We start from the raw sequence: 25,938 nt of genomic DNA, 5'->3' as shown, positions 1-25,938 counted from the left end.
GATTCTTAAAATATGGCACAGCACTCAGATTCCTGGCTTAAAATTACTTTGCGCAAAAATCAGTTAGAGATTACCCAAGTTAACCCAACACATTGCAACTTTTTGCCTCCCCTCTTTTAAATGGCACTGATTCTTTTGCTGGGATGCCTTTCCATAGGTGCTGCTCACCTTCTAGTACTTGGCTATTCCTCACACGAACCTGAGGTAAGAGCGTTGACAGACTTCACAACCACAGAGAACATCACAGCCAAGACAGATTCTTTTCTCACCAATGTACTTTCCATTAGTATTCACCAGATAGTTACTCTTGATACTTCCAGCCTGGGGTGTTGTAACATCCCACTTAGTGTGCAGTTAGGTACCCTAACTCAGCACAGACCAAGAATTGAACCTGGGACCAGCTTAGTATTACCTCTATCTGCTGGATCATTGTAGGGAGCTCCATTTTGCAAATATTTCTGTGCAAAGAACTTTCAGAGTTCATATAAACTTCGCCCAAAATATAAAACCGTAAAACTAACCTTGAAGATCACAACAGAATAGCATGTTCACCACTCTTAATACATAATAGAAGACCATTCAGCCCCTCAAGCCTACTCCGCCATTCAATACGACCATGGCTGATCTTCTACCTCAACTCCACTTTCCTGCCTATATCCCTCGATTCCTGGAGATATCAAAAATCTATTGAGCAGAGTCTCGAATATGCTCGGTGATGGAGCACCCATAACCCTCTGGGTAGACAAATGCAAAGATTCACAATTGAGTGAAGGAAGTTCTCCTCACCTCAGTCCTAAATGGTCAGTTATCCTGAGGCTGTGCCCCCATGTTCTAGACTCCCCAGCCAGGGGAACAACCCCTTAGTCTACCCTGTAAAACCTCTTCAGAATCTTGTATCATGCATTGAGATCACCTCTCATTCTTCTAAACTCCAGAGAGTATAGACACAATTTACTCAGCCTATCACCACAGGACAACCCTCTCATCCCAGGAACCAAAAATGAGACAAGTATATCCTTCCTTAGATATGGAGACCACACTGTGCACAGTATTCCAGGTGTGGTCTCACCAAAGCCCTATACAATTGTAGCAAAACATCCTTATTCCTATACTCCAATTCCCTTTCAATAAAGGCCAACATGCCATTTGCTTGCCATACCTGCATGCTAATGTTTTTCTTGTATGAGTTCAAAGTTCCTCTGAACATCAACATTTACAAGTTTCACACCTTTTAAAAACAAACATTCTGCTTTTCTATTCCTACTACCAAAGCAAATAACTTCACCACATTATACTCTGGCTGCCCACTCACTTGACCTGTCTCCATCTCTTTGCAGCCTCTGTGTCCTCCTCACAGCTTACATTCCCATCCAACTTTGTATGGTCAGTAAACCTAGATACATTACTCTCAGTCTCTGGCTGTCATTAATATAGATTGTAAATAGCTAAGGCCCTATCACTGATTCTTACGGCACTCTACGAGTTACAGCATGCAAACTTGAAAATGTCCTGTTCATCCCTACTCTTTGCTTCCTGTCCGTTAGCCAATCCTCCATCCATGCTAATATTACCCCCAACTTCATGAGCCCTTATTTTGCATACTAACCTTTTGCGTGGCACCTTATTGAATACCTTTCAGAAATCCAAGTATCCATCTACTGACCCCCCTTGATCTTTACTGAATACATCCTCAAAAAAAACCTCAAAATTTGACAAACAATTTCCCCTTTGTAAACAGTGTTGACTCTGTCTGATCATACTATGACTTCCCAAGTGCATTGTTAAGACTTGCTTTAGAATAATAGATTCCAGCATTTTCCAACAACTGATGTCAGGCTAACTAGTCTGTAGTTCCCCATTCTCTCTCTCCCCCCCTCCTTTCTTGAATAGCACGGTTACATTTGCCAGCTTCCAACCTGCTGGGAGTTACAGAATCTAGGGAATTTTGGGAAACCATAACCGGGGCATCCATCATCTCTGGAACTACCTCTTCCAGAACCCATGCATGTAGGCCATCAGGCCATAGGGATTTCTTGGCTTTTAGTCCCTTAAGTTTTTCTATTACTTTTTCTCTGCTGATACTAATTAATTTTCTCACTCTCATTAGCCCCTAGGCTATCCTCTACTGCTGGTACTTAGTGTCTTTTACTGTGAAGACAGACAAAAATATTTGTTCAACTTAATTCTAAATTGTCCATTTGTATTAAACTCTAGTAGTCAATCCAGAAAGATCCAAATGACAAGTTATACAAGGTCTCTGAACAGGCAATGCCAGTTACCGTAGTACTGAAATACATAATTACTTCAGTGCAAAGTGCCACACCTAAGGTTCGTGACAGTATGAATTTTTCCAGAGACCCAACAGAACATAAGTCCCCTCCACACCATGTCCATATTCTCCCATAGTTGTCAATTGCACGGTACATGGATAACAAACGACAGTGACTGCAAACCTCGGCATAGATTTTGTGTCAGCTTCAGCATTTTCAAATTGGGTGCACAATCTGCCAATACAGATAGTTAGCTTTTTTCATTTAAGCAGTGCAATCAGGAAAACTGGATATACTCAACTCAGGCTAGGATATGGCTCCACAGATATCAGCAGCCCTCTGGTGGCTTCCTAATTAGCCATCATACATCAACTAAGGCAAGGTACACAATTACAGAACATTGGGGGCAGGGAAGAGGAGGTGGGTGAAATCATAAACCCTTGTCCCCACCCAACATCTGAACATGCAAACTTTTCAGTAGGGGTCACTGGACATAATTCAGAAGCAAAAATCTTTGCTGGTCTTTTCCCTTTCCTAGCCAAAGGGTGCCAAAATCCAACTTTAGACCTCCATTACCACCAGCTAACTTTGTGAAATCAGAAAGTGGACCTTCCTGTCTACTTTCACACTTTTGAACGTATTTACTAACTGAACTACCAGGAGTATTGCTGAACATTTTGATGTAGTGCTGTGCAAAGTGAGGTCTTACACACTTATTATAAAGTGAATTTTGGACGAGTATCTTTGGAGAGTGTACCTGAATACAGCTTTTGGCCAACACTACCTGGTAATGGCTTAACCCTTAAAAGTCATGTTGAACTTGGAAAATACCAACTCATAACAAACTTCCATCAGCAAATCACTCACACAGACCTGAGAGAAAAGATTTTTTAGTTCTTCACATTGACAGCATTGCAATATAAAAGTACATGCTGCAGGGCTAGGCAAAAATCAACTAGTGCAAACCACATCAACTGAATACAATACAAACAATTACACACTGCATTATCTGACCCTAAATCTGCATAAAAGGTTGTTCGTTTATTTCCAATGAAAAATTTGTATTTTAACTGAAGCAAAACCAAGGAAGGAACCCTTGGCCAATTTTTAATCAGTGACCTAGTGCAAATACCAATGAAAAATATTGGTACAAGCAGAGTTCAACATTAGCAGGTACCACAGGCATTGATACAATTCACTAGCAGTGTTGTAAAGATGAAACAACCATGCCTACACTTAAAGAATAAACTAATTGGCTGTGAAGTGCTTTGGGACATCAGAGGACATAAAAGGTGCAATAATGCAAGTTTTTCCTGCGAGTTTCATTGATAGCTTGAAAAAAAATATTTTTGGCTTTCTGGTACCAAATTGAAAAACACTGGTCCAGTGATGGTTAAGGGGTGTTCATATATCTTAATATATAATACAATGAAAGGGTGAAGAGAGTTTTTTTGCAGTAATTGGTGAATCGGTTACAAGGGTGTACAGGACCCTGAGCTTCCGGTTGCTTGCCATTTCAACACTCCCCCTGCTCTCATGCTCACATCTCTGTCCTGGGATTGCTGCAGTGTTCCAGTGAACATCAACGCAAGCTCGAGGAACAGCATCTCATCTACCGATTAGGCACACTACAGCCTGCCAGACTGAACATTGAGTTCAATAATTTCAGAGCATGACAGCCCCCCCATTTTACTTTCATTTTTAGTTATTTTTTCTTCCTTTTTTTACATTCCTTCTTACATTTTTTACAATCTTTTTTTGCATTTATTTCATTTCATCTTAGTTTGTTCAGTTTGCTTACCCACTGTTTTTTTCAGGTTGTTTTTCTTCAGGTTTGCACTTGCTGCTGTTCAATATTCAGTGTATTCACACCTAATCTGTACTAATGCTTTGTATTTCAACACACCATTAACATATTGTTTGCCTTTGCTCCGTGACCTTTTGGTCAGCTATGTGGCCTGGTCCAATCTGCACCTTCTCCTTTGTTATCTCTTGCCCCACCCCCACCTCACTTGTTTATAATCTGTGACTTTTCTAATATTTGTCAGTTCCGAAGAAGGGTCACTGACCCGAAACGTTAACTCTGCTTCTCTTTCCACAGATGCTGCCAGACCTGCTGAGTGATTCCAGCATTTCTTGTTTTTGTGACAAGGGTGTACTGATTCAGATCACTAGAAGCATGAAGGGGAAGTCAACAACTTGTATTTATATAACACCTTTAGTGTAATAAACATCCCAAACACTTCACAGGAGTGTTATAAAAACTTTACAATAAGTTACACAAGGAGATTAGGGCAGATGACCAAAAGGTTTTAAGGTGCATCTTAAAGGAGGAGAGTGTAGTAGAAAGATGGAGTTTAGGGAGGGAATTCCAGAGCTTCGGGTCCAGGCAGCCAATGGAGGCACAATTAAAATCAGGGATATGCAAGAGGCTAGAATTGGAGTGTAGAAATCTTGGAGGGTTGGTGGATGCTAGAGATCGGGAGGACAGAGGGTACTGAAAGATTTGAAAATTTTAAAAGCAACAATATAAGATGCTTAACCACAAGTGGCTTTTGGTACAGGCTCTATCATTTAAAAGGGGATTGGATAATCATCTGAAAAAAATATGAAAAGGGCAGGGTAGCATAATCAGTTGATAACTGAAGAGCTAGCCTCAGCACATGTGCTATACGTCAATAGGGCCTCCAGCTGTGCTGCAATTTCTACGGTTTAAGAACCACCTACGCATTGTTTCAAATGAGTGTGCAAACTTAGTTTGCCTATTGTTTTGTATGTAAAAGCAACTCTGCAGAATAGTGGCAAATAAAAAAAATGCAGCCAGTGTTACTACTCCCAAATAATACCCATAAACTTCTGCTGGAAAGTTGTCAAGTATGGTGAGGACCTGATCAGGTATATCCATGATATCCTCTATGATCAAGCCATCAACCATCATTAATGGTCTAAATTTACACACTAATTGCACTTTGTCATCAAGAAGCAAGTCCTGAACCTTGTGGTAGGTGTGGATTAAACAGAGTGCTGCCTTTACCCAGTGGGGCGGGTAAAGAGTGTAGAGTTTCCGCATGTACCCACTTAATGCCAGAAAGCTTCAGAAATAGCCAAGACAGTACATGCAGAACAGAATAGATAAATACAAAAGTCCATTTTTGTTGATGGAGCCACTCGAGTCAACAAATTTATCTTTAGCAACCACATTGTAACAAAATCCAGCAACATTCAGCAAGGGCTTAAGCACAAGCCACCTTTTATGTTCAAACTTGATAATTAAATGTTCACCTTACCTGTACTTGTATTGCTTCCAATGTTGTTCATAGCAGATGGCACCGATGCAGATGTATGCAGAGGCAAATGTCCATTTTCACAAGTCATTGGCTTGTCCTGCCAAGCAGGGACGGAGACGCACATGCCACTATCTGCTCGATTCTGCCATTCATTGAGTTTGTCTTCGACATTCTGCCTTTGATTTTGGTTGTACACTCCTGCATAAATAGAGTCTGCTTGGCCCACATTCTGTGAACTGTAGTTGCTCGACATGCGCTCCTCCAAGTGGGTCAGCCATAAGGCCAGAGAACTCCGGTCATCCAGTGATGTGGCAGGATGGATTAGTGCATAGGATAACAGCTGTCTACTCTCCTCGATGAACAGATTGCTATCAATGGAATAGGCCAGCACCTTCTGCAGCAGTTTCATATACTCAGACTTTGCTTCCACATTTCCAGGCTGAAGTAAAGGAAGATGGGAAAGCAACTGCAAAACTATCTTTTCCTTCGGGTCCTGATGCCATTGACTGATGAAAGCTGAAAAATGAAGTACAATAATTCAAATCTCTGGCAATAAAGCTGTGACCGGTCGCTGAATTTTCACTGCCATTCATTCATCTACCTTTCATAAATTACATACAACATTAGCCCACATAACCAGTCAATGGGCAGTAGTTATCTGGCAAACACAGTCAAGTTTTCTGAATAAAGGGAAACTGGATCAATGATTTAAGCGAAAAGTTAGTAACCAGTTTTGGGTGCACCAGGAAATGCACTACAACAAAGCTTACAAAAGCTCTCAATGGTCACCAAGGACAGGATGGCACAGGGTGGAATGGACTCAAAAGCAGCTGCAATTTAGGAGTTAAGGTTTATAATGCCAAAAGTAAGCACAATATGCTTTCACCATTTCACCCTTGTAATCACTGAATAGCTTTTGGAACTTGTGTGTTTGTTAACTGCCAAAAATGATTTTAATTTAATGCTAAATAATAGAATGGTTACAACACAGGAGGTTATTCGGCTTGTTGAACCCATGCCTGCTCTCTGCATGAACAATTTAGCTAGTCCCACTCTCCTGCCGTTTCACTATAGCCCTACAAATTTCTTCCCTTCAAGTGCTTATCCAATTTTCATTTGAAGGTGATGACTGAATCTGCCTCCACCACGCTCTCAGGCAGCACATTCCAGATCCTAACCAGTCCCTGTGCAAAAATGTTTTACCTCATGTTGCCTTTGGTTCTTTTGCCATTCACCTTAAATTGGTGTCATTTGGCTCTTGACCTTACCGCTAATGGGAACAGTTTCTCTACGCTCTCCAGACTCATGATTGAACATTTTTATCAAATTTCCTCTCAACTTTCTCTTCACTGAGAAGAACCCCAGCTTCTCCAATTTATCTATGTAACTGAAGTCCTCAACCCTACAATCATTCTCAAATCTTTTCTGTACCACCTCAAATGCCTTCACAACGTTCAATTCTGGACGCAACACATTTTGACACAATATGCCAGTTGAGGCCAAAGTGTTTTATAAAAGGTCCATCATAACTTCCTTGCTTTTGTACTCTTATAGCTTTATTTATAAAGCCCAGGATTCCATATGCCTTTTTAACCATTTTCTCAACCTGCCACATTCAATGATTTGTGCACATATACCCCCAGGTCCCTCTGCTCCTGCACCCCTTTAAAATTGCATCCTTTATTTTATATTATCTCTCATCACTCTTCCTACCAAAATGTGTCACTTCATGCTTCTCTGCAATAAATTCCATCTGCCACGAGTTGTCCAGTACCACCAGCCTATGTCCTCTTGACGTCTATCACTATCCTCCTCAGTTCACAATACTTCCAATTTTGGTGTCATCGCAACTTTTGACATTATGTCCTACACAGCCAAGTCTAGGCTGTTAATATATACAAAGAAAAGCAGTGATCCTAGTACTGACCCCCTGGGGAACTCCACTCGATACCTTTCTCCAGTCTGAAAAAGGAATTCATGCTGCCACTGTACCTTTCATTCAATGGGCTCTGACTTTGCTGACAAGCCTGTTATGTGGCACCTTATCAAATGCCTTTGGGAAGCCCAAGTACACCATATCAACTGCATTATGGGGAGATGGCAATGTACTGGTAATGTCACTGGACTAGTAATTCAGAGACCCAAGCTAATACCCAGGGACACAGGTTCAAATCCCACGACAGTTGGTGGAATTTAAATCCAATTAAGAAATTCAACAGAAATCTAGTCTCAGTAATGATGACCATGAAACTACCATCAATTGTCATAAAAACCTATCTGGTTCACTAATTTCCTTTAGGGAAAGAAATCTGCCATCCTTACCTGGTCTGGCCTACATGTGACACCAGACCTACAGCAATGTGGTTGATTCTTAACTGCTCTCTGAAATGGCCTAGCAAGCCACTCCGTTGTACAAAATTGCTACACAAAAGTTGAAGGACTGCAGCAGTTCAAAAAGGCAGCTCACCATTACTTTCTCCAGGGCCTTTCCAGCGACGATCACACTCCATGAAACAAATATAAAAAATCCTCATCAACCCTCTCCATTACCCCATCAAAAAACTCAACCAAGTTAGTTAAACATGATTTGCCCTCAACAAATACATGCTAGCTTTGTTTAATTAATCCACATTTGTCCAAGTGACGGTTGATTTGTCCTGCATTATTGTTTCTAAAGATTTTCCCACCCAGAGGTTAAACTGACTGGCCTGTAGTAGTTGCTGGGCTAATCCTTACACCCTTTCTTGAATATTTACAATTCTTCAGTCCTCTGGCACCACCCCTGTATCCAAGAAGAATTGGAAGATTATTGCTTCTGCAATTTCCACCCTTACCTCCTCAGTATCTTTGGATGCATTTCACCCAGTCCTAGTAACTTATCAACTAAGTACAGCCAGCTTTTCTAATACCTCCTCCATCGATTTTTAAGCCCATTCAGTATCTCAACTCCTCTTTCACTATGATGCAGCACTATGTCTTCCTTGGTAAAGACAGATGCAAAGTACTCATGTAGCACCTCAGCCATGCCCGCTGCCTCTATGCATAAATCCCCTTTTTGGTCCCTAGTCATCCCCACCCCTCCTTTTACTATTTATATGCTTATAGAAGCCTCTACTGAAGGGAAGCATTATTAGACCTGTTTAACATATTGGTTTCAATACCTGCGAGAAAATTGCACTTAAACCAGTACACTTCAATGCTTAAATATACTTCCAGAAGTAGGTGTGCAATTCATCCTCTCCAGCTCCTCCCACTACTTCCCATATCAGATCTGTAACCATCAGTATTTTAATTTACAATATGGTAATGTAGAATAGCGATGCAAATGATTGGACTATAAATTGAGAGATTCACTTTTGTTTTCCTCCAGTTATGAGGTCTTTGGCCTTTCTGTATCTCCCTTATCTAGCAGTTTCCTATTATGTGCCATACTGAACAGTCACCTCCCAAATCAGTATCGCATCCTTCCCAGGGAATTTCCAACTGTGCCAGACTGTCCTCCCTCTCCAGATACTGTACTTTGTTAAATAGACAGATGTCCATTCACCAAAATGAGGAAGCCAATGACTGTCTCTGATCCACAACTATTTTATAGTCAATTCATAGTTCATTCCAAATGTCAGTTCCCACTCTTCCCTTCTGGACTAACTGTCCAGAGGCAACTCCCCCACTGGACAAAAACCCAGCCCTTAAATGCAAAACTATAATGAGCATCACCTGCTCTCTATGAACATCAAATTGAGTCCTGTTCAATTAAAAGGGACCAGCATTTTCAATACTGTCATACTTCGTAATGTACCAACCAGCTAGCTGCTCGGTACATTGCTGCTCCAGCACCTGGACATGCATGTGTAAGAATGAAGGAGAAAATGGGACAATAGACAACACACAAGAATGGAGGCCAACAAGATCTCTACAAACATAAGGGGAAAAAGAAAATATGGTCACTGTTTTAATTATCTTCTACAATGTAGCACCTCAATCAACCCAGTTTCATGCCAAATTAATGCAATTTGATGCACTCCATTGCTGACCATCTCCATCTTTGGCCTCCTTGTCTCGAGAGACAATGGGTAAGCGCCTGGAATGGCTATAAAGGCCAATTCTAGAGTGGCAGACTCTTCCACAGGTGCTGCAGATAAAATTGGTTGACAGGGCTATTACACAGTTGGCTCTCTCCTTGCGCTTCTGTCTTTTTTCCTGCCAACTGCCAAGTCTCTTCGACTCGCCACACTTTAGCCCCGCCAATCGCTGGCAACTGACTTCCACGACTTGTGATCAATATCACAGGGCTTCATGTCGCGTTTGCAGACGTCTTTAAAGCTGAGACAAGGACGGCTGGTGGGTCTGATACCAGTGACGAGCTCGCTGTACAATGTGTCCTTGGGGATCCTGCCATCTTCCATGCAGCTCACATGGCCAAGACATCTCCGGCGCCGCTGGCTTAGTAGGGTGCATATGCTGGGGATGTTGGCCGCCGAGGACTTCAGTGTTGGAGATACGGTCCTGCCACCTGATGTCAAGGATTCTCCAGAGGCAGCGAAGATGTAATGAACTGAGACGTGGCTCTTGGCTGACGTACGTTGTCCAGGCCTCGCTGCCGTACAGCAAGGTACTGAGGACACGGGCTTGATACACTTGGACTTTTATGTTCTGTGTCAGTGTGCCATTTTCCCACACTCCCTTGGCCAGTCTGGACATAGCAGTGGAAGCCTTTCCCATGTGATTGTTGATTTCTGCATTGAGAGACAGGTTACTGGTGATAGTTGAGCCCAGGTAGGTGAACTCTTGAACCACTTCCAGAACGTGGTCGAAGATATTGATGGATGGAGCATTTGTGACATCCTGTCCCATGATGTTAGTTTTCTTGAGGCTGATGGTTAGGCCAAATTCGGTGCAAGCAGCCGCAAACCTGTCGATGAGTCTCTGCAGACACTCTTCAGTGCGAGATGTTAATGCAGCATCGTCAGCAAAGAGGAGTTCCCTGATGAGGACTTTCCGTACTTTGGACTTCGCTCTTAGACGGGCAAGGTTGAACAACCTGCCCCCTGATCTTGTGTGGAGGAAAATTCCTTCTTCTAAAGACTTGAATGCATGAGAGCGCAGCAGAGAGATGATGATCCCAAACAGTGTAGGTGTGAGAACACAGCCCTGTTTCACACCACTCGGGATAGGAAAGGGGTCTGATGAGGCGCCGCTATGCTGAATTGTGCCTTTCATATCGTCATGGAATGAAGTGATGATACTTGGTAGCTTTGGTGGGCATCCAATCTTTTCCAGTAGTCTGAAGAGACCATGTCTGCTGACAAGGTCAAAGGCTTTGGTGAGATCAATGAAAGCAACGTAGAGGGGCATCTGTTGTTGACAGCACTTTTCCTGTAGCTGTCGAAGGGAGAACAGCATGTCAATGGTGGATCTCTCTGCTCGAAAGCCACACTGTGCCTCAGGGTAGACACGCTCAGCCAGCTTCTGGAGCCTGTTTAAAGCAACTCGAGCGAAGATGTTTCCCACTATGCTGAGCAGGGAGAGTCCACGGTAGTTGATGCAGTCACCCTTGTTCTTATAGAGGGTGATGACATTGGCACTGTGCATGTCCTGTGGTACTGCTCGCTCGTCCCAGAACAGGCAAAGCAGTTCGTACACTGCTGAAAGTATAGCAGGCTTGGCACTCTTGATTATTTCAGGGGTAACGCCATCCTTTCCAGGGGATTTTCCACTGGCTAGAGAATCAATGGCATCACTGAGTTCCGATTTTGTTGGCTGTTCATCCAGCTCATCCATGACTGGCAGAGACTGGGCTGCATTGAGGGCAGTCTCAATGACGACATTTTCCCTGGAGTACAGTTCTAGGTAGTGCTCCACCCAGCAGTCCATTTGCTTGCGTTTGTCAGTGATTGTGTCCCGAATTAGATTTGAGGGGGGCGATCTTCATGATGGTTGGCCCAAAAGCCCTCTTAATGCTATCATACATTCCTGATATTTCCAGTGACAGAGGCCAGCTGAATATGACTGCATAGGTGTTGCCAGTAGTCATTTGCACAGCGCCTGGCTGTTCTTTGTGCAGTGCTTCTGGCTGCTTTAAAAGTGTTACGGATGTTAACTCGCTGGGGGCTTTCTTGTAGTTCAGCAGTGCAATGCACTTAGCGGCTATGACAGGTTCCAGCTCTTCAATGGGAGATTGAAACCAGTTTGCATTCCGTTTCACACGTTTGCCATAGGTGGTCGTTGCTGAGTCATAGATGGCGTCTATGATGTGGGCCCACTTGGTCTCTGCATCCCCTGTGGGAGTGTTTTGAAGGGCTTTTTCAGGTGAATTTAGAAACTTGCGTAACAAATTCTGCTAGTGTTGATGCGCAGGTGGCCCTTCTGCTTAGAGTGAAGCAGCTTCTTTGGTTTGAGGCTAACCTTGCTGCACACCAGGGAGTGGTCGGTGTCGCAGTCCGCACTGTGGAAGCTGCGTGCGATTTGAACGCTGTTTGGAGAGGTGCGCCTTGTGACAATGAGGTCCAGCTGGTGCCAATGGCGTGATCTTGGGTGCCAAGAAACCTGGTGGCAGGGTTTAGTGAGAAAGAATGAGTTGGTGATGCAGAGGTTATGATAGGTACATAACTCAAGCAGTCTCATACCATTCTCATTCATCCTACCAGTGCCATAGCGCCCAAGGCAGGAGGGCGACGAGTCATGGTCAGCCCCAACCCTGGCATTAAAGTCCCCCAGCAGGAACAGGTGTTCGGGATGCTACTAATGATATTATGGAGTTCCTCGTAGAACTGGTCTTCAGCTTCAGGTGGGGAGGAGAGAGTTGGAGCATAGATGCTGAGTAGGTGTACTAGACCAGAGGCGGTGAACAGACGGATGGACAGTATGCATTCCAAGCCTTTTGAGGGTGGCTCTATCATACTGAGCAAAGAGTTTCTGATGGCGAAGCCCACTCCTGACTATAGTCTTGGTATATTAGCAAACAAGCACAAATTAGGTAACTGCAAATGGGCCAAAATCCTGGAACGTCCTTTCTAACAGCACTGTGGGTGTGCCTACCTCACATGGACTGCAGTGGTTCAAGAAGGCAGCTCACCACCACCTTCTCAAGGGCAATTAATGATGGCAGCCAGTGACGCCCACTTCCGATGAATGAATAAAAAAAACAGTGACCTGGTGCAGTGGAATCTTAACAGGATTTACCAACAAGTGCCCAACATGCTGGCACTGTAACTCCACATGCAGTGAATTTTCTAGTCTCAATTATGTTTTTATAAGTAGGCCAGGAAACATTTTTTTTTTAAGAAAAGCACAAAACTGATCAACGAGGCCACTCTGCAGTACTTCCTGATACCCCAGTGGAAGTCTGAAGGAGGTCTCTAGCTGGTTCCCTCTTGGCCAGGTAAGATGTGAACTGTAGAGAGATGAACTGCAAATCAATCTGCCTTTAAAACAAGCAGCAAGCCCTTACTTACAAACTCTCACCCAACATTTAAGTTTAAAAATAAACAGATGAACTAAAGGCACTTCCACGTCACAGTTTAGTTTATATTCACAATTTTCCCCCCCACAGATATCATGCCCTGCCCAATTTTCTCCTAATTCTTCCTGATGTAGAACACGAGAGGCTTGGAGTCCCCATTGTTAAGGCACTCAAATAGGCATTCTTCATAGCCGATATTGCATATTGGCAGATTATAAAAAAAGCAAACAAGGAAGAACTTGTCCTGAACAGCAGCTCCAAATTTGTATAGCAATTGGGAGCAGGAACCCCAGTTGATTTTTCCCATCCTGAGGCACACAGATCAGTTAAAGTTCTGGATTCAATCTCTGGGCTGTATCAGCTGATTTAAATTGCAATGGCAGTGTGCACGTATAACTGGCCTCAGCAGCCCTGGGGTGAGGAGACAAAGAAAAAAAGTTATACAATACTTCCACTTGATCACTATCCAGTAATCCCTGACTTAAAGTAGGCCTACGTGGACACTAGGCAAGGATGAAGGAGACTTCTTTGTGATACACCACCACCTCCCCACTGTTGGATAGCCAGCAACACTTAACCGTTCTGGTTGAAAATGAAGAATGGCCATTTTGGAATAGTACCTTTGGGCAACTGACATTTAATAGAACTGTGCCTCAGCAAAAGTCAGTACTTTCCAGAAGGCGTAAAAACAAAGTGGAGGGGTCAGAAGGAAAACAGCCTTATTGTAAACATATAAAGGATATACTTGCTTGGAGGTGGTACAGCAAAGGTTCACTAAATTGGTCACAGGGATGAGGGGGTTGTCCTATGGGGAGGCGCTTAGTAAATTGGGCCTATACTCTCTGGAGTTTAGAAGAATGAGGGGCAATCTCATTGAAACATACAAGATTCTGAAGGGGCTAGATAGGGCAGACAGAGATTGTTTCTGCTGGTCAGGGAATCTAAAACACAGGGGCAGTCTCAGGATAAGGGGCGAATCATTTAGGACTAAGATGAGCAGAAATTACTTCACTTAAAGGGTTGTGAATCTTTGGAATTCTCTACCTCAGAGGGCTGTGGATGCTCCATCGTTGAATATATTTAAGGCTGGGTCAGACAGATTTTTGGTCTCAGGGAATCAAGGGATATGGCGAGCAAGCAGGATTCTGGAGTTGAAGTGCAAGATCAGCCATGATCGTACTGAGTGGTAGATCAGTCTCTATGGGCCATATGGTCTACTCCTTCTCCTATTTGTGTTCTTGTATAGCCAGTGTACAGACTTTCCAATCTGGCTCGGTGTGTCACTCCCCAAACATAAAATCAATTTTTTGAATGAGGTCATTTAACATCAATTTTTTCCTTACAAATTATGTCGCAATTGTTTTTATACATGGGCTAAAATTCAAAAAGTAGCATAGCTGTATCATACCAAGCTTAACTACAGTCCTGATCTGCAATTGCATTTAGATATTCTGTGCCATAAGGTTTCAATTTGAAAATCTCACTTCAAAAAAAAAGATAGAAGACCAAAGATTGTTCTGGGTAAGCTTCAAAGGAAATTCTGTATTCAAGTATCAAACCCAATCTCACCAGCAACCCCCTCAATCACATCAGCATGGTCAAGGTCAGAACATTCACATATCTGCACATATTGACTGAATTGTTTCAAACCCTTAACAGCTTTATTGTAGAGCAGCTCAACAGCTTAAATTAAAACAAGGTGATAAAATGAAATGGCATCATGAGACAGAATGCATTTATTTGCTGTCACGGTAAAGTAAAACCAATTAAATCAGTAATCATGATCTTATCAATGGGGAAACACCCACCCAGGGCCCAATAGATAAAACCATACCTAATGCAAGCTGCACAAACCAGAGTGTCACAATTCTAAGCCCCTGGGGAGACTTAACTGAACTCAGATGGGGGTAGCAGCTGGGCCCCTACAATTGGCTTTATCTACACAACCAAAATGGTCGATGACCCTTCCCCTCCAACATAATAGGAGCAGGAGGCAGCCATTTGGCCCCTCAAGCCTGCTTCGCCATTCAATATGATCATGGCTGATTTAATTGTGGCTTTAACTCCACTTTTCTGCTGGCCACCCATAACTCTTAATTCCCCTCAAAAATCTAACTCAGCCTTGAATATATTCAATGATCCAGCCTCCACTACTCTCTGGGGAAGAGAACTCCAAAGATCAATGACACTCAGATGAAAATTCCTTCTCCTCTAAGTCTTCAAAGGGTGACCCCTTATTTTAAAACTGTGCCCCCTAGTTCTAGATTCCCTGAGGGGAAACATCCTCTCAGCATCTACCCTGTCAAGCCCCCTCAGAATCTTATATCTTTCAATAAGATCACCTCTCATTCTTATAAACTCTACAGCATTGGCCCAACCTGGACTCGATAGGCCGAATGCCATCCTTCTATGCTGTAAATTACTCAATGACCATTAAGACAGATACAAAATGCTTGTTCAAAGTCTCTGCCATTTCCTTGTTTCCACAAAAGACAACCCCTTCATCCCAGAATCAACCTAGTGAACCTTCTCTGTACTGCCTCCAATGAAAGTCTATCCTTCCTTAAGCGAGATCAAAACTGTACGCAGTTCTCTCCGTGTGGTCTCACCAATGCCCTGTAAAATTCCAGCAAGATTTTCCTACTTTTATACTCCAATCCTCTTGCAAATGCTAACATTCCATCTGCCTTCCTAATTACTTGCTGCACCTGTATGCCAACTTTATGTATAAGGATACCCAGATCTCTCTGTCCTGCACCATTCTGCAGTCTCTCTCTCCATTTAAATATCCTGCTTTTCTGTTCTTCCCAAAGTGGACAACCTCACATTTTCCCACACTATACTCCATCTCCCAAATTTTTGCCCACTCACTTAACCTATCTATCTCTTTGCAGACTCAGTCTCCTCCTCACAACTTGCTTTATCTTTGTATTGTCAGCAAATTTGGCTACAATACACTTGGTCCCTTCATCAGTCATTAATATAAATCATAAATAGTTGAGGCCCAGCATTGATTCCTTGTGGCACTCTAAAGTCATAGTTTGACAACCTGGAAATGGCCCATTTATCCCGACTCTTGTTTCCTGTTAGTCAGTCAATTCTCTATCCATACCAATATATTACCCCCTCTTATCGTGTATAGTAACCTTCTGTGCGTCACCTTATCGAAAGCGTTTTGGAAATCCAAATACACTACATCTACTGGTTCCCCTTTATCCAACCCTGCTTGTTACGTCCTCAAAGAACTCTAATTTTGTCAAACATGATGTCCCTTTCGTAAAACCGTGTTGACTCTGCTCGAATCGGATTTTCTAAATGTCCTGCTACTACTTCCTTTTAATGGATTCCAGCTTTTTCCCAATGACAGATGTTAGCCTGCTTTCTGTCTCCCTCCTTTCTTGAATCGAGGTGTTAGATTTGCAATTTCCAATCCACTGGGACCTTCAAGGATCTAGGGAATTTTGGAAGATTACAGTCAATGTATCCACCATCTTTGCAGCCAATTCTTAAGACCCTCGGATGCAGGCCATCAGGTCCAGGGGACTTGTCAGCCTTTAGTCCCATTAGTTTTCTCTACTGATAGTGATTGTTTTAAGTTCCCCTCCCCCTTGTGTTGCTTGATTTTGCGCTATTCTTGGGATGCTTTTTGTGTCTTCTACCAAGACTATGGATAGAAAATACTTGTTCAAAAGGTTGCCATTTTCTCATTTCCCATTAATTCCCATTCTCATCTTCTAAGGGACCAATGCTTACTTCAGTTACTCTCTTTTTTACATACTTGTAGAAGTTCTTACTGTCTGTTTTTATATTTCTTGCTAACTTACTGTCACATTCTAATTTCTCGTTAAGTCATCCTTTGCAGGTTTCTAATATTTCCCAATCTTCTGGCCTGCCCCTAATCTTTGCAGCATTGTATGCCTTTCCTTTCAATTTGACACCATCCTTAGTTAGCCACAAATGGTGCATCCTTCTCCCTCAATGGCGTATATATATTAAAATATATATTATCTTTGTTCAGAGTTATGAAATATCTCCTTAAACGTCTGCCATTGCTTCTCTACCGGCTTACCTTTTAACCTATTTTCCTAGTCCACTGTAGTCAACTCTGTCTTCATACCTTTGTAATTGCTTTTATTTAAGTTTAAAGACACTAGCTTCAGACCCAAGTTTCTCACCCTCAAACTGAAAGTGAAATTCTATCATGTTATGATCACTCTTACCTGGAAGATCCTTCACTGAGAGATTAATCAATCCTGTCTCATTACACATTACCAGGTCTAAAATAGCCTGTTCCCTGGTTAGTTCCAGAATGTACTGTTCCAAGAAACTGTCCCGAATATACTCATCCTCAAAGCCACCTTTGCCAATTTGATTCATTCAATCTACATGAAAGTTAAAATCTGGCACACACCAAGAACAGCCACTTGGGCAAGGCATCAGAAGGCATATACAAACCACAGCCCCAGCAAATGGCAGCACCCCAAGGACAGGAGCAAGAAAAAATAAAATCTGGTTGTGAAAGACTGATATCAGCTCATTCACCAAAGATCAAACTTGCTGGGCAGTATTACTCAACTCCTCCATTTGCTTCCAGTCAAGCAGCCTGTTAAGTTTCATGCATAAGCAATGGATAAGGTACTGGACACACCCTCCACACATGGGACCAATCCAAACAAAAAAGTCCATGTTTCTGGAAGAGATGAAGGAATTGGCAGAAAGCTGTTGAGCACAAATAAACACTGAATTTTCTTTAAAAACTCAGTTTAGAAATACTTCTGTCTTCATTTACTGATAATAAATGAAAAATTTCCCCCTTGTTTAAAACATCTAAACTTTGACAAAAACAGTGCATCCACACAGAGGTTAGTTAGCATAATCTTGTAGGATCACAGGAAGCAGCAGTAGACCATTCAGCCCCTCCAGTCTGCTCCACCATTCAATTAGATCATGGCTTATCTGCACCTCAACTCCATTTACCACCTTTAAGAATATAAATAGGAGCAGTAGGCCAGAGCCTGCTCCGCCATTTGATAAATGGCTGAACTTCTACAACAGCTCCATTTTCCCTGCCTTATCCCCATAACCCTCTATTCTCTGCGTCCCACCAAAAACCTATTGATCTCAGTCTTGAATGTACTCATTATCTACAGCCTCTGGGATAGAGAATTCCAAAGATTCAAAACCCTCCAAGTGCATAAATTTCTCTTCATCTCAACCTAAAGAATCAAACTCTTATCCAACCTGTGACCTCTAATTCTAGACTCTTCAGTCAGAGGAAACAGCTTCTCAGCATTTAGCCTGCCAAGCCCCAAGAATTGTGTACATTTAAAATGAGATCCCCTCTCATTCTTCAAAACTCCATTCTATTCAATCTCTGCTCACAGGATAGCCCTGGAAACAATCTAAACAACCTTCATTGCACCCCCTTTATGGAAAATATATCCTTTCTTATATACAGACTAAAATGATACACAGTACTCCAGGTGCAGTCACAAAGCCCTATAAAATTGCAACAAGATTTCCTACTCTTATACTCCAAACCTCTTGCAATAAAGCCCAATATATTTGCCTCCCTAATTGCTTGTTGTACCTAAATGTCAACTTTGTGATTTGTGTACAAAAAGATACCCAAATCCCTCTGAGCAGCAACATTTACTAATGTCTCACCTTTTTCAAAAAAATCTGGTTTTCCATTCGACCAACCGAAATAGTACAAATTATACCTAATCTGCCACCTTTTTGCCCAATCATTTCACTGGTCTATATCCCTTTCCAGCCTCTCCGCATCCTCACAGCTTAGAGTCAGAGTCATTTACAGCATAGAAGGAGACCATTCAGCCCACAAGATCCATACAAGCTCTCCGCTGAGCAATCCAGTCAATCCCACATCGCCACTTGATCCCCGTATCCCTGCAAGTTTATTTCCTTCAAGTGCCCATTCAATTCCCTTTTGGTGTCGCTGATTGTCTCCACTTCTACCACCCTTGTTCAAGGTCATTATCACTCGCTGTATAAAAAAGGTTCTTTCTTATCTCTTGCCCAAAACCTTCAATCTGTGTCCCCTAGTCCTTGTACCAGCAGTTAATGGGTACAGTTTTTTCTTTGTCTAACTTATCCAAGCCTGCCATGATCTTGTACAACTCGATCACATCTCCCCTTTGCTCTAAGGAGAACATCCCCAGCTTTTACAACCTAACCATGTAACTAAAATCCTCCATCCCTGGAACCATTCTGGTAAATCTTCTCGGCACCCTCTCAAGGATCCTCACATCCTTCCTAAAGCGTGACCAGAACTGGATGCAATACTCTAGTTGGGGCCTAACCAGAGCTTTATGAAGGTTCAGCATAACATCCCTGCTTTTGCACTTGATGTCTCTATTTATAAAGCCCAAGATCCCATATGCTTTGCTAACCACTCTTTCAATAGGTGTTGCCACCTTCAAAAACAAAATCATTGCACATGCACCTGTCAAAGATTTCTGTCAACGCCCCAACAATTTCCTCCCTTAGTATTCTGGGTAGATCCCATCAGGCCCTGGGGGCCTTAATGTTTTACAAGACGCCCAGCACCTTCTCCTTTTTGATAATCGACATGACCCAGACTATCTACACTCCCTTCCCTAGACTCATCATCCACCAAGTCCTTCTCTTGGGTGAATACTGATGCAAAGTACTCATTTAGTACCTCGCCCATTTCCTCTGGCTCCATGCATAGATTCTCTCCTCTGTCCTTGAATGGGCCAACCCTTTCCCTGGCTACCCTCTTGCTCTTCATATACGTATAAAAAGCCTTGGGATTCTCATTAATCCTGTTTGACAATGACTTTTCATGAACCCTTTTAACCCTCCTGACTCCTTGCTTAAGTTCCTTCCTACTTTCTTTATATTCCTCAAGGGCTTTGTCTGTTCCTAGCCTTCTAGCCAGAGATTACAACCCTAGAGGTCCTGTTTTTTTAAACTTGCTACCTAACTTACTGAACTCCCCCTGCAGGACCTAGTCACTCTTCCTGCCTATGGCGTCAGTACCAATGTGTAACACAACCTCTGGCTGTTCACCCTCCATCTTCAGAATGCCCCCTGCCCATTCAGAGACATCCTTGACCCTGGCACCAGGGAGGCAACATACCATCCTGGAGTCTCTTTCATGTCCACAGAAGCACCTATCTGTGCCCCTGCCCATACAGTCCCCTATAACTATTGCTCTTCTACGCTTTGTCCTTCCCTGCCGAACAGAGCCAGCCGTGGTGCCACTGCTCTGGCTGCTGCTGTTTTCCCCTGATAGGCCATCCCCCCGCCCCAACAGCATCCAAAACTGTATACTTGTTGGAGAAGGTGACAGCCACAGGGGATTCCTGCACTGACTGTCTGCCCCTTCTAGCGGTCACCCATCTATCTGCCTGCACCTTGGGTGTAACCACGTCTCTAAAACTCCTGTCTATGATGCTTTCCGCCACCTGCATGCTCCTAAGTGCGTTCAATTGCTGCTCCAACCAATCTACGCCGTCTGTGAGGAGCTGTAATTGGGTACACTTCCTGCAGATGTAGTTGTCCGGAACGCTGGAAGCGTCACGGACCTCTCACATCTCACAGGTGAAGCACTTTACCCCTCTAACATTTCTAGCAGTAATTAATAAATTAATTTAAAATATATACTTATTAAATCCTTACTAAATTAAGTCACAATTAACTGTGTAACTTGCACCTTCAGGTTCCTCTGTTCCCGCACACTTTTTAGAACTGCACCATTAAGTCTAGCTTCCCAACTAGCTTTGTATTGTCAGCAAATTGTGATACATTATACTCAGTCCCCTGATTTAAATCATTGATATAAACTGCAAATATCAAGGCCCAAGCACTGATCCCTGCAGTACCCTAATCGTCTCACCCTGCCATCCCAAAAATTTATTCTTATTCTGTTTCTGTTCATCTTAACCAATCTTCAATCCATGCTAATATGTTAACCCCAATCCCATGAGCTCTAATCTTATGCAACCACCTCTGGTGTGGCATCTTACCAAGTGCCTTGTGAAAATCCAAATATACCCATCCACTGCTTTCCTTTATCTATGCTACTAATTACACCCTCAAAAAAAAACTAGGATTTGTCAAACACAATTTCCCTCTCTTAAAACCACATTAGACTCTGTCTAATCATATCCACTGACTGTGCTGAATAATTGTTCCATATCTTTCAATATTCTTGCTGTACTGTACGATAACTCAAGACTGCTCCTCCCAATCGTTCCGTTGTGCTCAAGATGTATGGAGCGCCAACCAAAACCAAAATAAAAATCCACAATCACATTTTGGAGTCAGAGCATCAGGTAATTGTGGGGAGAATGTAAAACTCAATCCCACAGCATTCGAGGATTAAAAGAAAAAAAATACATGTAGAAAGGAAATCAGTGTTTACCAAAATTTACTTTTACTGTAAACGGCATTTAATAAATGTATTTAAAAGAAAAAAGATTGTACAATGAAACAGGTACCTGTAAAAATACTATTTAAAACTATGGCATGCACAAAGGTCAAAGATTAAAAATGGCTGAACTCTGACATATACATGACAGTCACATGCTTGAGTGAAATGTAATTATATTTTACTTAGTCAAATTTTAAACATATTCTAGAGATAGCATGGTGCAAAGCACAGCCTTAAATGTCATTTGAAGTACTATGATGCAATGTATTTAGGTTTCTAGACAGACTAAAAATAATCACAAATATACATTTTAGTGGCAGTCACCACAAGCCACAAAATCACAAAGTTTAATAAATGTCATACACGAGAAGTGGCAGAAATGCTGACATTTAGTTTAGAAAGTGGCGCATACTTGTTCTCAGGAAAATAGTGCCCTATTTTAAAAACCAATTCGCAGACAGACTCCAATGCTGCTCTTCAACTGACTGCTAGGATGCAGGACGTTGACACCCAAGTTTACTGGTTCTGGAACTTTATTCTCCCTATGGGCGGTTGCATGATTTGTGCTGGCTGCCCAAGTACTGACATTGTAGGAGAAGTTGGTTTGGAGAGGCTGCACAGGACAGTATCACTAGAACTGAAGCTGAAAGTTTAACCATCATATTTACAAGGTCAAATTCAGCAAATCCTTCCAACTAGCTCAAACTACTTGTAAAAAGTATTTCTGTACAGCTTCATTAATAGAAACCACAACAGGCTCCCCCAGCAGCTCAGCAAGTGAATTAACTATTTTATACAGTACGGCACCTAATTGCACACAATATTTGTCTCTACCCTCTACAGAATTATATTCCTTTAATCTGTAGAAGTATTTTTGATTAAATTGGATTTGTCCTTATGTATATTTAGTTAAGATATTTGCATTTTTAAAAAAGGCCTTGGGATATACATGGCTTTGTTTTGATTTAGAATAGAGCCCTGCCCAGTAAAGACATATATTCCTACAAGGAAAGACAAGCAGAACGGTACAAAAGAAATGATCAGAGTTGAACATGAAACAAGCACCTTTTCAATGCATACACTGCTTTAGTCTATGGGGACTGCAGACAAGCAAGAATTGGTATCTCAAGATGAAAAATTAAATTAGCTCCTGTAAAAGAGCAGCAGCATTCTGGTTCCATCACCTACCATGATGGGTCACAAAGTACAAACCCACAGTAGTATACTTCAAACTGCATTAGAATGAAAATGGAGACAGACTGGCACTTCACCTTCTGTGTAGGAATTCCACAAGTAACTCAAGGACCTGGGGGTGCACGTGCATCAATCTTTGAAGTTGGTAGTACATAGAGTGGTTAGTAAAGCTTTTGGATCTTAGGCTTCAAATAGAGGCATTGAGTACAAAAACAGGGAAGTTATGCTGAACCTTTATAAAACTCTGGTTAGGCCCCAACTGGAGCACTGCATCCAGTTCTGGTCACGTACTTTAGGAAGGATGTGAGGGTCCTTGAAAGGGTGCAGAGGAGATTTACCAGAATGATTCCAGGGATGGGGGATTTTAGTTACAATGTTAGGAGAACAATCCCAGCTTTTACAACCAGAGAACAAATTTAACAGAAATGTACAAGATTATGACAAGCTTAGATAAGTTCGACAATGAAAAACTGTTCCCATTAACTAATGGTACAAGGACTATGGGAAATAGATTGAAGGTTTTGGACAAGAGATGCAGGGGGAATATAAGGAAGAACTTTGTTTTTTACACTGAGTGGTAATGACCCAGAACTCACTACCCACAAGGGTGGTGGAAGCGGAGAGGATCATGACTTCAAAAGCAAATTGGATGGTCACTTGAAGGAAATAGATTTGCAGGACTATGGGGATCGAGTGGGGTAGGACTAACTGAATACCTCTGCAGAGACGGCATGGACCTGATGAGCCGAATGGCCTCCTCCTGTGCCATAAATGACTGTGGTCATTTACCATGCCAAATGGACTGTGAAATCTACCAGCTTAACTCCTATTAAGGTGGCTCAGATCTATGGACTGGGAGATCTAGCTTTATGAACAAAAGTAATCTCCATCATAAAAGGCTTAGTTTTCAGCAGTCAAATGAAAAAGAACTAAAAGGTTCTAAGACTATAACAGCACAGTTACTATCTGGGTATAATGCCCCACCTTCACCTAATATCCACCTTTACTTTGCAGCAGGAGTGACTGGGGAGTAGGTGGAAGAGGGAAGGAGATCTCAAAATGATTTTTCTCCTTCCTAACCCAAAGGCACTCACCAGTAACATTGCTATGCTGGTAATAAAACTAATGACATTAGATTGCAGATCAAACTTGGGATCTTCTTTAACAACCATTTGGGGAGCTGTTGACAACAGTGAATCAATTTAAATTTTGAAGAGCAATACAGATAGATTTTTTTACAATTTGGGTAAGGGCAGCTCAGATGTGAACAAAAAGTAGAGTTGATGTACAGATCAACCAGAATCTAACTGAATGTGGAGCAGGCTCGAGGGGCTGAATAGCCAACTACTGTTTATATGTTCCCATCTCACTAAAAACCAATACTGACAGAAGGCAAAACTGCAGCTCAGTTTCTCAATGTCAATTTTCCTAAAAGTTTATAATTAGCATACAAAGACATTTCACAATGTGTAAATAAGGTGTAGAGTTACATTTAGTCTAGACAACATAAAAAGAACTGTTTCAGAGCATGACGGGCCCCCCTTTTTATTTTTAGTTATTTTTTGTGTTTATTTTATTTTAGTTCATTTAGTTTGTTTCTGCTGTCCCTACCTACTTTTTCTTCATGCAGTATGGAAAACTCAGCTGTGTCTACGAATTTTCTGAAAGATTATCGGCACCGACTGAAGAGGCAGACTTTAAGAGTATACTTAGAAACGGTTCGGGGGAGTTCTTAATGTCTCGGTCAACATTTATCATTCAACCAACATCACTAAAAAGATTAACTGGTGATTTACCTCATTACTGTTTATGGGATCTTGCTGTGCATACATTTGCAGCTACATCTGACCACATTAAAAGTGATTGCCCTTCAAAAGAATTCTGCTGGCAGTGAAGCGCTTTGGAATGTCTGGAGGTTATGAAATAAAGTATGAAATACAAACATCTGCATATGAATACTTTTTGAAAAAGTGTTACACCTCGATGATTTCAAATAAAATAGCATCTGCATTTTAAATTTGCCACATGATCTTTTAAATATTAACCCTTTCCTACCAGGGGAAATTGTCATACTTAACATGAGGACATGGAATTTCTAGCACAGCTTATGCTACTGTAAAGATTATCATTTGGCATGATGCTAAAGGTGAAATTGTACATACAATTTAACTGCAATATACGTAGGGTACAGTTAGTTTATATATTGCAACCTGAGCTACATAATACTATGGTGAAGTGCTAGTGGTTACAAGTCTGTCACTTAATGGCACTGCTGGGAGAAATTTCAGATGAATTCAAGAATATATGGAACGTATTGGCTGAAGTGATTCTCCCCACAGCTTATTGGCACCAATATTCTAAATAGGCTTAGCTATAACATGCAGGGTTCAATCAGCAAGCAGCTACATTCATTCATTGGGGATCAGTAGCTTTCATTTGAATAGTGCACCAAAGTGGTCATTTTGTAATTCAGTACCAGCTAATTATTACTGTATACTTAATTTTTAAAAAAAGGGTAGAGAACATTCAATTCAGGATAAACAGCTCCAGCCTTGCTCTTACACTGGAAGATATCTGAACCCTACAAATACATTATCAAGCTTTCCAAAAAGATTTTTAAATATTAAGGCAGTATCAAAATGCCAGATTCTCCCAGAATCCCTCAGTCAGATTAAGAGAGTGAGTCAGTTCTGAAAATGTGCATGGATCTGCAGATCTGACTTCCTTCATGTTATGTCTATTGTGATGTAATGTAGGTGTATACATTCAATGCATAGAACAGACCCACTCTGGAGGAATATTCTCTGTGCCAGACTACTGCTAGGGATAACCATTGATCATTTCCTGACAGACTGTTAAAGCAAAAATACACCCAACTATATACAAGTCCTTTTTACTCTAATTGTATATTTCTGCCCCAATAGGCGCAAAGATCTTATTTTTATACAGAGGACAGTTCTTCCAGTGGGGTTAATTGACTCCCAAAGCCTGTCCACCATCTACAATGCACAAATCAGGGGTGCCTGGATGGGTGCAGCTCCAACAACACTCAAGGAGCTCGACACCATCCAGGACAAAGCAGCCCGCTTGATCGGCAGCCCATCCACCAGCTTCAACATTCACTCCCTCCACCACTGACCCATCTACGAGGTACACTGCAGCAACTCACCACAGCACCTTCCAAACCTGCGACCTCTACCACCTGGAAGGACAAGGGCAGATGCATGGGAACACCACCTGCAAGTTCCCCTCCTAGTCACATACCATTCCAACTTGGAACTATATTGCTGTTCCTTCACTGTC

At 42.0% G+C, this 25,938-nt stretch overlaps 1 protein-coding gene across 5 annotated transcripts in view; it reads right to left on the bottom strand.

The window, feature by feature from the left end:
• The window catches only part of LOC137352977 (protein Smaug homolog 1-like), an 89,907-nt gene that overhangs the window by 50,847 nt on the left and 13,122 nt on the right, over positions 1-25,938 (bottom strand). For 4 of the 5 annotated variants that reach the window (XR_010969799.1, XR_010969800.1, XM_068018814.1 and 1 more), the window contains exon 2: positions 5,558-6,073. Coding sequence is in view for 3 of the 5 variants with exons in the window: in XM_068018814.1 (XP_067874915.1) it covers positions 5,558-6,073 (516 nt within the window). In the remaining 2 variants the exon portion in view is untranslated. Of the gene's footprint in view, positions 1-5,557; positions 6,074-8,024; positions 8,111-25,938 lie in introns of those variants that run through there. The other variant, XM_068018815.1, reaches the window with a different exon arrangement.

The sequence above is a fragment of the Heterodontus francisci genome, chromosome 40 (genome assembly GCF_036365525.1).
Source record: "Heterodontus francisci isolate sHetFra1 chromosome 40, sHetFra1.hap1, whole genome shotgun sequence".
In the NCBI taxonomy this organism is placed as follows: Eukaryota; Metazoa; Chordata; class Chondrichthyes; order Heterodontiformes; family Heterodontidae; genus Heterodontus; species Heterodontus francisci.
Note: the sequence above shows the minus strand (reverse complement) of the source record. Positions and strands in the feature narration are given on the sequence as shown.